This window comes from Natator depressus, chromosome 7 (assembly GCF_965152275.1).
Source record: "Natator depressus isolate rNatDep1 chromosome 7, rNatDep2.hap1, whole genome shotgun sequence".
Lineage (NCBI taxonomy): Eukaryota > Metazoa > Chordata > Testudines > Cheloniidae > Natator > Natator depressus.
This window is the reverse complement of record NC_134240.1, coordinates 120,959,822-120,975,283: the sequence shown is the minus strand read 5'-3', so window position 1 is coordinate 120,975,283 and position 15,462 is coordinate 120,959,822. Positions and strand designations below refer to the sequence as shown.

At 46.9% G+C, this 15,462-nt stretch overlaps 1 protein-coding gene across 1 annotated transcript; it reads right to left on the bottom strand.

The window, feature by feature from the left end:
* Positions 1-4,510: 4,510 nt before the first annotated feature.
* On the bottom strand, positions 4,511-15,207 carry TLX1 (T cell leukemia homeobox 1). The gene is made up of 3 exons (XM_074960076.1): positions 14,733-15,207; positions 10,567-10,768; positions 4,511-4,871 (listed from the first exon to the last, which is right to left on the bottom strand). The coding sequence occupies exons 1-3, from the start codon at positions 15,205-15,207 to the stop codon at positions 4,649-4,651; spliced, it is 900 nt and encodes a 299-aa protein (XP_074816177.1). The 3' UTR covers positions 4,511-4,648.
* Positions 15,208-15,462: the final 255 nt, after the last annotated feature.

Genomic DNA, 15,462 nt, shown 5'->3' with positions numbered 1-15,462 from the left:
GTTTGAGTGGTTTTATTGTGATCCTCTGTGACTCTGTAAATCACCAGCTAGGAGAGAGACATTAACTAGTGTGAAGTGCTGATCTCCAACCGAAGGTGTTACGTCCTGTCCCTCAGGGAAGGACCATAAACATTAGACAGACTAGTGAGAGACATTAAAGAGGACAAAAGATGGTTGTTTTGCCCTTCATCCCCATCTGTGAAGATGAGTCATGCATATGGATTCCTCCCATCAGCTGAATTTACCACTCAGAGCTCAAGGAAGGAGGCAGATAAAAACCCCTAATTAGAAAGAACTGTATCTCTGTGCTGCTTGGACTCTAAGAGGCAAAGTTTGCTAGGCATGACCAAGAGATCCACAGTGCTCAGCCTGGGTTAGCCCTAAAGGTCATCTTGATCTTGTTTATTATAGAAGCTTCTATTTCTTTTCAAAACTTAAGATTGGAACTCATTTGCATGTGTATGTTCACCTGCTTTAACCTTGTAAATAATTCTCTAGTTTCCTTTTCCTAGTTAGTAAATCTGTATATGGTTTACTATTGGATTGGCTACAAGCATTGTCTTTGATGTGAGATCTAAAGTGCAATTGACCTAGGGTAAATGACTGGTCCTTTGGGACTGGGAGTAACCTGAATATTATTGTGAATTTTGGTGTAAGGAACCATCTAGCACAAAGGCAGGCTCACCTGCATGGCAAAATCGATCGGAGTACCCAAAGGGACGGTCTGTAACTCTGTGATAAGGCTGTTCTTGTAAGCGGGGAGTTTAAACCACCTGATATTTGGTTGGGGAAATCCAAGTATAGACCTCTCAGCCAACTGGGGGTTTGTGCCTTGCTTCCTGACAGTCTGCCCTGAGGTTTGTACTCAAGCTATTGAGTCCCTGCGGGCAGCTTTACACACAAATCCAACTGCATATTTCAAGCTAGATTTGTCTGGATTTTTCCCCCTTCTGCCAATGCTTGTTGCACCTTGGTTTGCATTTCCTAGCTATTGGCAGACAAACAATGGAAATCCATTTTGAACTCGGGCAGGTTTCACACCGGGGATTTAAGGTAAATGGAAGTGAAAAACAACTTTCCATGCATCCTAGGGTGATTTATTCCTGAGCCCAAATAGGTACAATATGAAAAATCAAATCAGCTTTCAGCATTATATAATAGCCCCTGGATAAATTTGAGGTAATGTCAGTATACAAAATAAATATAATTATATCTCATTATTTCATGTCATTCCTTATCATTTTAATTCCATCACATTTCAGGCAATATTTTTTAATGTTTAGGTACACATTGCTTTAATAACTTGAAGCATGTATACTGGCATTAAAACCATTTTGCAACTAAACTCATTTTAATAAGAATAAGAAAAATGTTTTCACAGAAGACCCTTCCAGAAATGATAATTCCAGAAACAAAGAGGAAGGGTAAGATGGTTTTCTGTATTTGATTTTACTGCTAGTCTCATTTCATACTGAGCTTATCTTCTTCTATCCAGAAAGATTGGTACAGAAGTAAAAGATTTTCTCATTTCTAAAATAAAATATTGCTAAATGCACATATATAAGCAAACACATATTTGTGTGCGTAGCTTCTTTGGGAAATATTTTGAAGTATAAAATGAGTCACGCTGCAATTCTAAAATAGCTGTTTTGGTATGAAATTGTAAAGAAGTGATATGTCATAATAATAAACAGCAAAATATTCATAATATTAATAGTGAGCACTGTGCTCATTCTGGCTGGTCAGTGCCTTTCCCTGGAAGGAACACTTGCAAACAAAACCACATCTTAGCCCTATTGCTAATATTACGTGATGAAAGATTGTATTCTCTCCTCTTCCTCTCTAGCTCCCCACACTTAAACAGGCACTTAGAGTAGAGAAAGGAATTCAAAGTTACAAAAATCTTTGGCACTTGTCTGGGGAAATGCAAACGATTTTATTCTGGCTGTTGTTTGTGAATAGTTCTGTAGGATGTAAACAGAACTGCAAAAAATCAGTTCTCTTTGTACTTATTTCTGTGTGTGTGTGTGTGTGTGTGCGCATCTGTGTGTGTACACGTCCTATTTAAGGATCAAAAAACCCTTGAGTACCGTGGATTTTGGTCTCAACTCTGCCGTAATTAGTAAAAAAGAATAATCATCTTTGCTTTGCCCTGCTGTAACTTGCACTAAAGTGATGTTTACAGCTTCCTAAACTCATAGAAGACACAGGCTCTTTTCTTACATGCTTTCTGCACTCAAGGCTTGACACAAAGCTCACTGAAGCCAATTACAGTCTTTCTGTTGACTTCACTAGGCTTTGGCTCAGGCTCTCACTGAATTTGGAAGCTGGCCTTTTAAGGGCCTGATCCTGCAAACATCTCTGAGCCAGTAATGATTATCAGCGGAAATAAGCTCCATTATGAAGTCAGTGCAACATCTCCAGGGATCATAAGCTCTAATGGCCTAGTCCAAAGCCCTCAGAAGTCAGAGAGAATTTTTCCAGTGTCTTCAGTTTGCCTTGGCCACGGGCTTGTCTACATGAGGAATAAAGTAGGGTGTGAATGTAAAGCATTACAGCTATTGCAGAATAAGATTGTCAAATAGGGAGGTAGCTCACTATAAGTATTCTGGTCAATTTCCCCCTGTAAACAAGCCCTAATATCAAAAGAATGGCCAAAGCACTTAAACATGGGCTTAATTTAAGCGTGCAAGTAATCCCATTCCTTTTCAGCAAAGTCATAGAATCATGGGACTGGAAAGGACCTCGAGAGGTCATCTAGTCCAGTCCCCTGCACTCAAGTCAGGACTAAGTATTATCTAGACCAGCCCTGATAGGTGTTTGTCTAACCTGCTCTTTAAAATATCCAGTGACGGAGATTCCACCACCTCCCTAGGCAATGTAGTCCAGTACTTAACCACCCTGACCGTTAGGAAGTTTTTCCTACTGTCCAATCTAAACTGCCCTTGCCGTAATTTAAGCCCATTGCTTCTCGTCCTAGCCTCAGCGGTTAACGAGAACAATTTTTCTCCCTGCTCCTTGTAACAATCTTTTATGTACTTGAAAACTGTGATCATGTCCCCTCTCAGTCTTCTCTTCTCCATACTAAAGTCCTTAGCATCTGCTTAATTTAGCCACATAAGCAGTCCCAATGAAGTGCTTAAAGTTAAGCAGCTGCTAAGTGCTTTGCTGGTTTTATACCTAAAAATGTTAGCAGGATCTGGGGTAAAATGTATTACCTACCCCCCTAGGTGCTGGAGCCAAGAAGATTCTACATAAATAGAAGGGCAATGTTAATTCCATTTACACCTCAACCTTAATTTTGAAGGCGGTTGCCATGTGACTTCTGGTGTAATATTCCCTCTTGGAACTCAGTACAAAAACAAGAGCAAAGCCTTAGCTGATTTGTCCAGTATCCTGGACTTTTTTTTTTTTTTATTCTTTTGTATCCACATAAATTACACAAGCACTTTATAAAATGAATACACATGAAACACCTTAGAAGTGCATAACTTAAAACAAACAAACAAATGCCTTTAAAAATCTCACTGAAAATATTTTTGATTGATTGTTTGTACCAGCTGCTTAAATTGGCAGTGCTGTTTTAGATTATAAGTAACTGAAAAATATATACTGTGTATATATATCTATATATATATTCCTGGAGTTTGCTATAAGAAGTGCTTGACTTAAGCATGTCTCCTTCCCTCAATACAATTAAAGAAATGAGAGAAACAGCTGAAAGTGAAAGATTTCCCCCCAACTTAAGTTGACGTCTAGAGCAAAAGAAGTAAAAGAAAATATTGAACAACATTTGTAAGTAATACCAAAATAATCCACTGAATGAAACTGCATTGTCTCTGCAGAATGCCACAGATGTTTCAAGAGTTATTAAAATATAAGTTGATCAATGCAGAGCATGTGGTATCCAGGGAAACAGTTTGGAATCTTCATACAATTATTTATGGTGCTTACTATCTTCAAAGTCCGTCAGTTTCCTCTCTTATTCCCCCACTGGAAAAATATAATAATTAAAAGGAGGAAGAGACATTCCTAGGTGAAATCCAAGGAATTCACTTCCCCTGCACGTGGAAATCACCAGGCAAAAGACTAAAGCTGGGCTGTTTTGTCCATTTGTTGAATCCAGTCTGTGCATTTCTTTTGCGCCAATGACCCAGGTGGAGGCGAGGGGGTTTGTTAAAGAAACGTCAAAGCTCCATTTCAAGGAAGGGGGAATTATTTCATTTTAAATGACCAGTCTAAAAAACGTATACAAAGAAACCAAAGGCCTGCACTGGCTGCAGACAGAATCCAGGGAAGATTTCCTCCATGGATTCTGAGAGGATGACATGGGGCTAACATATCTTTACTTTCTGGGAATAATTAAGGGAGCTCCTTGTTGTTCATTGTCCGTAATGGAGACTTTCAAAAGACCAAAAGGGAAATGCCACTTTTATCTGAATAATCCTGCAGGTGACTTTATTTTTTTCCCCCTCCCCTGCTTCCTGCCAAGAGGATATTTGCTGTCTCGGCACATTGGAAGTGTGGGGCTCTTGGGTGACAGTGTATGGGGTAGTTTCCTGTTGGGAAGAAGGATGCTTCCGGCTGTGCTGAAGCTTGGGTGGCTCGTAACGCAGTGTGCGTGGGGGGGACCACTGGATTGTGGGCTCTATTCGCAAGCAGAGGCAACAGAGGTGACGCTGGTAATCTTGGACGAGTCATCGGACCAAGGCTGGAGGTTCTGGAGGGCGAAGAGGGAAGAGTTGTGGACACAGATGGGGTCTGCCTGGAGGGGCTGATTGATGCTTTTCTGGAAGGCCTCCTGCTGGAGCTGCATGAGGATGCGGTTGGCTTGCTGTCTCTCGGCCTCCCTCTCTTCTGCAGTTTGTCGCCTGGGAGAAAACAATAATCATGAATGATTTATGTCATGGCAGAGCTGCCCTACCAAGGTCAAGGCCTCACTGTGCTGGGCCCTGTACAGACACACAGTGAGAGACCTGTGGAAGGCCACAAAGCGGGGAATAGTACTCATGTCTCCTGAGTCCCAGCCCAGGGCACTAGCCACTGGACCACACTGTCTTTCCATTATCCTCCTTAAGAAAAGGGAAAGTACCATGCAAAATCCAAAGCTTCCTTTGTGGCCATGGGTGCAGGATATGTTCTCATCGAGGAAGATACGGACTGTCCATAGGAGCAGAGAAGACTGAGCTGGAAGAGACCTACCTAAGTCAAATCTCCCCCTCCCTGCACCCCATCCCCCTGGCCAATGCAGGATTGTTCCCTGTTCTCCAGGACGGTCCCCAGCCTACTGCAAATGACTGCAGCCAGGAATCTTGGGAAATTATTCCAGAGAGGTCCGAAGGAAAGGCAGATTTCCTTCACTCGCCCAGTGTCTGAGCTCCATTGTCCACAGCTTTGTGGGAAGTGACCAATCCCTTTGGTCTCCGGGGAGATCCCTTGTGGCACAGCACTCCCCACAGCACGCGCACGCGCAGCCCCTTTCCTTGGTGCCCAGTTAGGCCCCTTGAAATAACTTTGGCCAAAACCTGCGCTCCTTTCTCAGGCAAAACCCCATTCGCTTCAGTAGGTGAGGCTCTCAGGATAGAACCAGGAAGAAAGTTCTGGTTCATCCCTCCAGCTGTATACATTGTAGAGAGTGGAACACCAGGGTTGGTCTTCTCTCTCCTGGAAACCATGTGGCCTACTGTGGATCTCAGGTTACAGTGTCTGTGGCTGGGCTCAACTCACTGTCCTTCCAGCTACTTTTTGCTATGTTCCCCCCGGGGGCTAGCCAGCCCTAGAAAATCAAACAGGACAGCTGGAAGTTCACTGAGTCAAATGGGAACCAGGACTAGTTCTCACCCCATTGTGCAGCTTGATTCCATGGTGCTGTCTCCCCCCTTTGGAGTATCCAGCATGGAAAGCACTATATCTGAATGAATCAAAGGCCCCGGGAATGCATGCACCACCCAGCTTAAGTTTTCCTGGCATATTAGGCCTTTGTGTTTTCCGTCTGAGGTACAGCAAGGCTCTGTTTGGGGGGGATCCGGGTATGAAAAGCAGAGGCATTTCCTCTGCCTATCAACCCTGTGTCCAAAATCAGCCAACAAAAATTCCTTCCCTCTCTGCTATTTCTCTGCTTCTCTGGTGGTAATTACCAGATTTATGGCCTTATCTGTCACTTTCCTGGCTCTGTACTGATCCTTCACACTTTGTAATGCATTGTTGTAAAATCAATTTCTAATGAAACTATTGTTTGTTTGGGTTTCCTTTTGCTATCGCTCCCCTGAAAGGTTTCAGTTCATAACCCACGAGGGCTGGGGAAAAGGAGACGTGCTGGGTTATCTGTGGGAAACTGGAGTCCTGCCGGCTGGAGAAAGCTCAAGGACACCAAGCTGATTCTCAGCTCAAATACAGTGGCATGTTATTGACAAGAGCCACTGCATGTATCTTTCACATCTACAAAGAGCATGAAATATACATTTTTGTATCTGATCTCCTCTCTTTCCTCCCTGACCCGCGCTGCTTGATTTACCCGGCATTATTTATTATGTAGCCGAGTCACTGTGTTATTTCATTCGGTTATTTCACTTCCGAGGCACGGTTTTTATTAAAGACACGGTGTAAAATAGGTTTGGATGGCATTAATTTCTTGACAACTGTCAGGTGTAGCTTCGTGGGATCGGAGACAGCCCTGTAACCTTCTTCTCCGACTTCAAGACAGCCACCACCACCAGTACGTGCCGCGTTAAAGCAGGACAAAATTCAGCGTATGCAGCCAATTATCTTCTGAATAAGAGACAAGGAAAGAATTTCATAAATAATGTACGAGTTTTCCTTCCACAGCAAATTTACTCTTAATGCATATTTAATACTGTTTTGACTTCATCGAGAAATGTAACGCCGCCTCCTTTATAATTAGTGGTAACCGATTATTAATTTCACGCTGGGACATTATTCTCAGTTAACACAGTTCGCAGCAAAAGAAATAAATAAATAAGTCACGTTTCAAACCAAGAGAGAAATAAATACCCTACGGTGCAAAAACACCAGGATCCAGGCAATTTATTTAAATATTGCAACGGAAGGGCAACATATTAGTAATAATTATTAAATGCAGCCCATTGCCTTAATTGCAAATTTGTAAATTATGGAAGACCTTCCCCCCAGCACGAATATGAAGTGTCTAGCCCGGGGCCCGGCCCTATCCTGCTCCGGTGGGAGTTTTTCAGGATCGGCACCTAACGTAGTAAAAGACACGGGAGCGATCATTTAATGGGATTTTTACCCGTGTGAGGATTTAAGGCTCGGACCCTATACCACTGTATGGCCCCGATCCAGGTCCCCTTCTACTCACCGCGCGCTTTCCCCATTGATTTCAATGGCTCAGGACTGAACGTGACCGAACAGGACTCGGTGACAGTGGTTTGGTCCCTGTTCCGTGACGCTCTGGCAAATCGCGCAGCTGCTGCGATTTTTAACTTCCTTCCGACCGAGTATCGATCTCGTTCCCCTAGAGCCCCCGCCCGGCCCTGCCAGGTCCCACCGCGAAAGGACTGGTCCTGATTTCAAAGTCTGTCTTGTCGCTGACTTCACCGTTCATTGCACTGTCCCCAGCAGGAGGTTCTGGGGTTAGAATGAAGTATTGTTAAGGCAACTGCAGGTTGTTTGCAACAACTGCCCGTGTGCATAAAACTCCGGCGATTGTCCCCTTTCGGATTCCCACCCCTATTAAATAGCTTCCCATTGTATAACTTGTAGACATGCGGTTTAGGACTCCCGGGCAGTTAAATTAGAGCGCTAAGGCCATGGTGACTTGTGATATATATATTTATTGTTTGCTTCAAATGATCAGAGAATGTTAGTCTGTAGTTAACTTTTTAAAATTTCACTTCTTTTCTGTTTCCCTTCTGGGGCCGCAAAAACTCTTCCTCTGCAATGAATACACCACTCTCCAGCTGCCTGTGTGTGTGAGAGCCATTGAAAGCAATTACATTATCTACCAACTTCGATTCTAACTCCTGGAGTTGACAACATACAATAATTGACTCTAGACTCATTGAGCTCGGAACACAGGGAGACTTATTTCATACTCAAAGAGCTTCCATTAAACCTCGTGTATTTATTGAAACATCTGTCTTCCAATTCCTTTTGGCACATCCTAGCAAAGGCTGGTGTGTGCAATTCTCGCGCTAAATATTATATACAATCGCCTATATTCGTCTATTTTTACCCGAGAACTCACATCTGTCTGTGGCATTTTCCCCATTAATGCAAACAGAAATCTTACTTACAGCAAGGAAGGGGAAATGGATTTTTAAAGCGTAGTGCTACTGTGCATGAAGGATTTTTAGAAGCAAATTGAGATCAATCTATTCTAAATAAGAGCTGATCTATTGTGGATTATAAACAGCTTTATCCAATGTACACAAGATGATTTTAAAAAAACCAAGAAGACAGTATATTTTGTTTTGCGGAGGACTTGAGAAAATAACCCTCTAGTCCTTTAAAACTCAAGTCAATAATAACTCAGAACTTCACGTTAGAGATTTCAAACCATTATATATATATATATATATATATATATATATATATATATATATATATATATAAACTTCCTTTTGAACAATGGTTATTGTCACACCCTTTCTTGGCTGGTACTGTGCATGGGAGGGTAAGTAAAGAAAACAAGACGGGTTTCATTTCTTAAATGTCCTTTGTGTAACTACAAAACCCCAATGGGATTTTTTCAAAGTTAAAATCCCTCGCTTTTAGCATAGCCAATCACTTCAAAGGCTTCCAAATCTACAGCAGTTCATTTCCCCGGCACTTTCAGGACTGCTGCGGCTTTTCAAATAAATATCAGCTCATATTGCTGTCTTTTTAGGGCACGGTACTGAAATCCACAGTCCCGTCTTACTAATCTAAATTTTCTGGTTGCTGGTGTGAAAATGAATAGCTCAGTTCATGACACAGGGGGGATGGCTTATGGCCACATTCACCCCCTCTAGCTACTCTGGAAAGCGTCCCTGACGCGAGGCCATCCTAGGCTACTGCCACATGGCTCAGGAAAACAGGGTTCCCTCTTATGCCTCTTCACCCGGGCCTCATGTATTCACAAAACGCTGCATTTATCATTACAGATCCACGTAGGCACCCACCCGCTTTTTGGTCAGTACAAATCACGGACAAAATACAACAAAACAAACACCCCCAAGGGCCACAGAGTCAAAATGACATGCTCGAGTTGTATGTTTCCTTCTCCTCCAAAGTACTTACAACTCCCCAAAATACACCCCGAAGATGCCTTTTCACAGTAAAAATTGCCTCCCCACTGGGTAGCCTCGTTTTTTTTTAAAAATGAAACATAATTTCGTTCGGATTTCTCTCCTCCGGAAATGGTTTCCCATTATTACTGGCCCTTCTTGTTCTCTGTATAAAACTACCAGGCCAGTTTAAAGACACCGCGGAAAGAACTGTTACCCTGAGAAGGACTCGGGGGAAGATCCGGAGCTGGTATAAATTGCCTTAGCTCTGGGGGGAGTAGAGAGAGTCCATCAGAAATCCACCGGTCCCAAACACTGTCACTGATTGTTGGCCGGCCATGAATATATCTGTGAAGGGGGCGTGTTTTTCTCACAGGTTCAGATGGAGAGAACGGCTGGTGTTTGGGGACACCAGTCTCCTCCATTCAATACCTTATGTACTTTTTAAAGCACTGAACCAAAAGGATCCCGCCAAAGAGAGAAAAAACTGGGGTCTGAAACCCTTCCTGAACCAAAACCAAAACCAAGGAGGAGTCCTCGAGGCACCTTAGAGACTAACACATTTAAGCTTATGCCCAAACATATGTGTTAGCCTCGAAGGTGCCCCAAGGACTCCTCCTTGGTTTTGCTGATACAGACTAACAGGGCTGCCCCTCTGGACCCTTCCTGAACCCCGTTCCTCCACTCGGTCGGATCCCAGCGGAGTCACACGCAATGCCATGCCGGCGCGCTCTTTCCTGTGTCCTGCGTCCCCACTGCGCTTCACTTCTGCTGCGGCGCTTGGCCAGGTCGCTGATTCCGGAGTTATCGCGCTGACCAGTTCACCCAAGCGTAAACCCCTCTCTCCGGCTGTGGGGTCTGAAGGGACCTTGCCGCGTGTGCGGATCCCCCCCATCAGCGCTCATCTCAACCGGACCAATGCATCGACCGCCCACAGCCCCCCGCCCCGGCTAAGCGCACCCGGCTTTGCTGAACAGAGCCGAGATGGTTTTCAGCTTAGCGCGGGCCTGGGCCTGTCTTTCAAAGGGGCAAAGCTCCGACTCTGAAACCCTTTAACGGGCAGCCGCGTGCGAGGAGGGACACAAACCCACACCCCGCGGGGGCAAACTTCTGTCACCCACCTAGCTCAGCACCCGGGTAATAGCCCCGAGGGGTGCCCGCGCAGTAACACCACCGCAGACGCGCAGTAACAGGACGCACAGCGGGCGCAGCCCAGAGGGGCGCGCCACCAAGGAAGCAAACCCCGGACAGTGTGCAAAGACAACAGAGACAGTCACACACCAGACCAAATACACCCCCAGGGGCGGGATTCGCTTCTGACCTCCATTTTGTCCTCCTGTTCTGGAACCAGGTTTTCACCTGGGCATCTGTCATCTTGAGGGCCTTGGCCAGGGCTGCCCGCTCGGCCGAGGCCAGGTACTTCTGCCGGTGGAAGCGCTTCTCCAGCTCGCAGATCTGCAGCCGGGTGAAAGACGTCCTGGGTTTCTTTTTCTTGGGCGGCGTCCGGTTCTGGTAGGGGTGACCTATACGGCGTGTTACAGTGAAGGGTGAGAGGGCCACTGGGGTGGGAGACGGGGCGGGCGGGTGGGGGGGGGGCAAAGAAGCAAGCAGCAAAATATCAGGAGGGGTCCACGAGCAATAGCAGAGACAGACACAGAGAGAGATTGAGGCGAGTGGGCAGAGCCTGGCCTGGGAAGCAGGGCCGGGGGGGGGCTGTTACCAGAGCCCATGCTGCCCTGGGCGAGCTATAGCGGCTAATAGCATGCTGCAAAGCACCCCCGCCCCCCGCCCGCCCCAGGCCTACCCTTCCCCAGCAATAAACAGCCTCTCGGCCCGGGCCTTCTGAGACACCAACACCCCTCAGCCCCGAACCCTTCCGCGGGTCTCCCTCTGGGGCGGGGGGTGTAGAAAGGACCAGGAGCGGCAGATGTTAGTAATGCGCGGTGGGAAGATGCCTGGTGCTGCTGGAAGAGCAGGAAAGGCCCCACGTCCTCCAGTGACTTCGTGGGAGCCGGATCGGAGCCGAGTCCCCTGGGCTAACTACCCAGATTTGTCTGAACGCGTGTCTGTTATTGGCAGCAAACTGCCCTTTCCCCCGGCCAAACCGCGAAAACAGGCGCCCCCGTGATGCACCCCCGGCTATCCCGCTGCCTGCTAACCAGGGCGGGGGGACGAACAGTGATTAATTCAGGTTTCAGAGTAGCAGCCGTGTTAGTCTGTATTCACAAAAAGAAAAGGAGGACTTGTGGCACCTTAGAGACTAACCAATTTATTTGAGCATAAGCTTTTCGTGAGCTACAGCTCACTTCATAGGATGCATGCTGTAGCTCACGAAAGCTCATGCTCAAATAAATTGGTTAGTCTCTAAGGTGCCACAAGTCCTCCTTTTCTTTTTAGTGGTTAATTCGCTGCCGCACCCAGGGGTGCCCAGCCGGCGGCATTTCCGGGGGCATGGTCTGCCTGTCCTCGCAAAGGGGAGCCTTGGCCATTTCTCAGACTAGGGAATTTGATTTTCTCGGTCAGTCCAGGCGCTCAGAGAGCCGCCTTTGGACGAAGTCGGTGTCAGGCGAGTGTTCAAAATACAGCTCGGGGCGTCTGTTTATTTCACGTAAAGAGGGAAACTACCCGCCCCCGAGAAAGTTCCTGGATTGCTCTGAATGTGACAAACCCATTTAACACAAACACGGGCTATTGGGTTAATAAAGCGGATGCGGGGGGCCCGATACTTTGTGGAATGAATCATCTCTCTGATATTGACAGATTTCCACAGTTCAGATTTGTTTTAGTCCCTGGTGTGTATATGAAGGTGATTTTTTTGGTCTGGGGTTTTATATCTATATCTATATATATATCTATATATATCTCCTTTTGGTCGCGCTGTTTAATCCCATTAATAAAGTTTCTGTCATAACTGATCATCTATTTCCCCTGAATTAGGAAGGACCTTACCCACAGAATTCTCTTTAAACACGAATATCCTACCTCCTCCTGATGTAGAACTAAGTTTAAAATCTGATCCTGCACCAACTTCCACGGAACACAAATGCGTGTTTACTTTCCCCCTTTCTCACTATACGCAGGAATCGCTGGAGTGGGTAGAAATAATTTCGATGAGAGCTTCATAAATACAGAAAAGGCTCCCGGAAGTAGCGTGGCTGTTTATTAAATTGTATCTGTCTTTATTAGCTGTGGAACAACATCTCTAGGCCGGATGCACTGAAGTGAGGTCCAAGGGCCTCGCCCATTCAGCGGAGAAGATAGAAAAACACTGTTATTAGGGCGATCTAAACTGTCTTCTGTCTACGCATATCTTCCTCTCGTTATCTGCAGGGCCTCGCATCCCTCTCCCTTGCTATTGTACCTAAGTCCCTCTTCCGGACAGCGCAGAGAAATGTCTGCCCTCCTCCCTGTTCCGACACATATATAATCAGGCTGGCAGATAATGGAAAAATATAGGCCCCTAAATCTTTTAGAGCACCTCGTCGGTCGGGAAGCTAGGCAGTACCTTCCTTCCACAGAGCAGACGAAACTCAGATGACAGGGGGACATTTGCTGTCAATTTCAGGCAAAACGGCCTTTTGTGTTAGTCGCCTAACTAGGATCTACCATGCATTTAACCCCCCCCCCCCGCCCCCATTACTACTGTGAAATGGATGCCGCATCAACTTCCTATCTAGCGGCCAGAGCACATGGCAAAGAGTTAGTTACTCCAGGGCAAAAGGTACAGTACCTCCCAGATGGAATGGTCTGTCCCCTGTCTCGGACAGGTAGACATTTACCGTCTTGAAACCCATCCAATTGCCGAGTTTAATACTCAGCAGTAATAACAACGGATAATACCACCCGATGTTGTCTCTGGGAAGCCTTTTGTGCAGTGTTTCTACAATGACATTTCTAGGTGCCGTCATCTGTCCTAAACCAGCCCAATTCTCCACCTCTCGCACTTCTACTATGGGCTCTATTCCCCGGGACCCACTCCGGGGAAAGCCCCACTTGTGGCCAGGACAGTTTTGCCTGTGTAAATAGTAAGAGAGCTGAAATATTCGGCAATTCTAAGGACCCCTTTCATCCCGGGATCTCAACGCGCTCTATAAACAATGATTAAATCGAGCCTTATTCCCCCTGGGAGGTAGATAAAGACTTCATTCGGTTGTATTTTTAATTATATGAGTAAATTGATATCATATCAAAATTAGATTTAAAAATAATCCCAATTGGTCGCACTGGAAAGTGTAAATTAACCAGGAGCTGCTTTAAAGGGGACGGATTCTCCCCATTTTACAATTTTTCTGCCTTTTCAACCCACTCATTCCGGTGTTGGATTCGTTTCCCAGTTCACACCCAAACAGCCATCCAGCCGCCCACTCCACACTGCTTCGGGTCTGGGGGTGCGGGCAATGGTGGAGAACTGACCCCAAAAGTGAAGCGAAAGAGCAGCACTTAAATGTTTTGCTCGGCCCTGTCGGAGGAAGCCGCCTTGTCTGTTCATTATTATATTTTGCATTAGGTTCGCTTGGGAACTGCAAAAACACAGTTTCGCAGAGGAAATTTACATTGATCCGTAATCTTCCCTGAAGAAAAACTAGGACAAAAACTTGTTAAAAATCATAGAAACATGAAATTCCTTTTGGGGCCTGGCCATAACGAAATGAGAGAACTCCAGTTCCCTCTCGGTGCCTGCCTGTTACTAGATCCAACAACTGGACTATCCTTCCCGCAATAATGTGCCGACATTAAACCCTCACTTTAAAAATAAATCCGTGAGCAGCCTTCTCCTTCCATGAGAAGTTAGGGATAAACAAATAATCTATTCTTTTCTGAGCTAAACCCCCCTGAAAAATCTGAGCCTGAAAAACTTTTGCAACTATTTTCGGGGTGAGTTTAAAGGGTTTAAATGTGACCCCCACTGTGAATTTATTGTTGTTATTATTAGAGCCTAACTGTGCTTTCTTAGTCAAAATATATCTGTACTAATGGCTGATTCATTTATAAATCCTGCTGTCCCTTGGCTATCTTTGCACCCACTAGCCAAAATGCACTTGGGGAATTGTCCCAACTCCCGGTAATTAATAAATAATCCCATTCAGGTGGATTCACCCCCGGATCGCTAATTGTGCTGCATCCTTTGATATGATTCTTTCTTTCCTCGTCGGCCTCATTACTCTCTGCCTCAGTGGCTGGCCCGGGACTAATTCTATGCAGGGATTTGCTTCTCTGTGCCCATTGCTCGGAACCTGGAGAGCGGGGCCGGGGTCTCGGTGATCACCCTGGAATCAATGGATCACGCCCTTGCAGGCGCGCCCGGCCAATCCCGGCCGTCAGGAAAGGGCAGCGAGGGGGAGGCCAGGGGACAGCGCTGTCTGGTGCAGCGGGGACGGAGCCTGCCGTCGCGCCCCAGGTGGGCCCGGCATAGCCGCAGCGGTGATCCCGACAGGGAGGCAGGCGAGCCGGGCTGCCCCGCTCTGGAAGCCAGGGGACGGGACTCACCTGTGAACCGGTCTTTCGTGTAGCGCCTGTTGCTCTCCATCCAGGGGAAAGTGAGTCCCGTGAGGTTGTTCATGGCGTTCACCGAGGGCACGGTGGGCATCCCGGTGGAGAGGGGCTGGTGCCCGCCGCCAGCCAGCGGCCTGTGCGCCGGCACCCGGATCACGCCCCCCGCCGAGTTCAGGCCGTTCCCGTTCATGGCCACCCCCATGTTGACGTTGTAGGAGCCCGGCAGGGAAGCCATGCTGCAGGCCCCCGGGTAAGCCCCGGCCGAGCCGCCGCCCGCCCCGTAGCTGCCGGTCATGGTGTTGTAGGCGCTGCTCACGATGCAGCTCAGGCCGTAGTCGGAGGAGTCCTGCAGCCGGGAGCCGGAGATCATGCAGCTGCCTTGGTCCGGGTTGTTGAGGATCTGGTCGATTCCAAAGCTGATGGGCTCGGCGTGGCTCTGGTGGAGGTGGTGAGCCCCTATGTGATCCATGCTGCCGCTCGTAATCCCCCTAAACAACACAAAAGGTGCGTCGTCCCCCCCCGCCCACCACCACCACCCTGCTCCAGGCCAGTGCCGGATCAGGGAAGAGATTTACACCGCGTGCCGCTCCGGTCTCGCTTCGCTTCGCCCCAAAGCCTCCAAGAAGGCTGGAAGTGGAGAAGGAAGGGCTGGAAAAAAGCAAGAGCGGAGATTTGGGAGAGAATGGGTGAGTGTGTGCGAGCGTCTGGACTCTGGCTCGGCTGC

Excerpts from the sequence above, each read along its gene's own strand:
- TLX1 (XM_074960076.1), bottom strand. The coding sequence starts at position 15,207 with ATGGATCACATAGGGGCTCACCACCTCCACCAGAGCCACGCCGAGCCC. Across the intron at positions 10,769-14,732 it reads CACGAAAGACCGGTTCACAG|GTCACCCCTACCAGAACCGG; the intron begins GTGAGTCCCGTC and ends CACGCCGTATAG. Across the intron at positions 4,872-10,566 it reads AACAGGAGGACAAAATGGAG|GCGACAAACTGCAGAAGAGA; the intron begins GTCAGAAGCGAA and ends GTTTTCTCCCAG.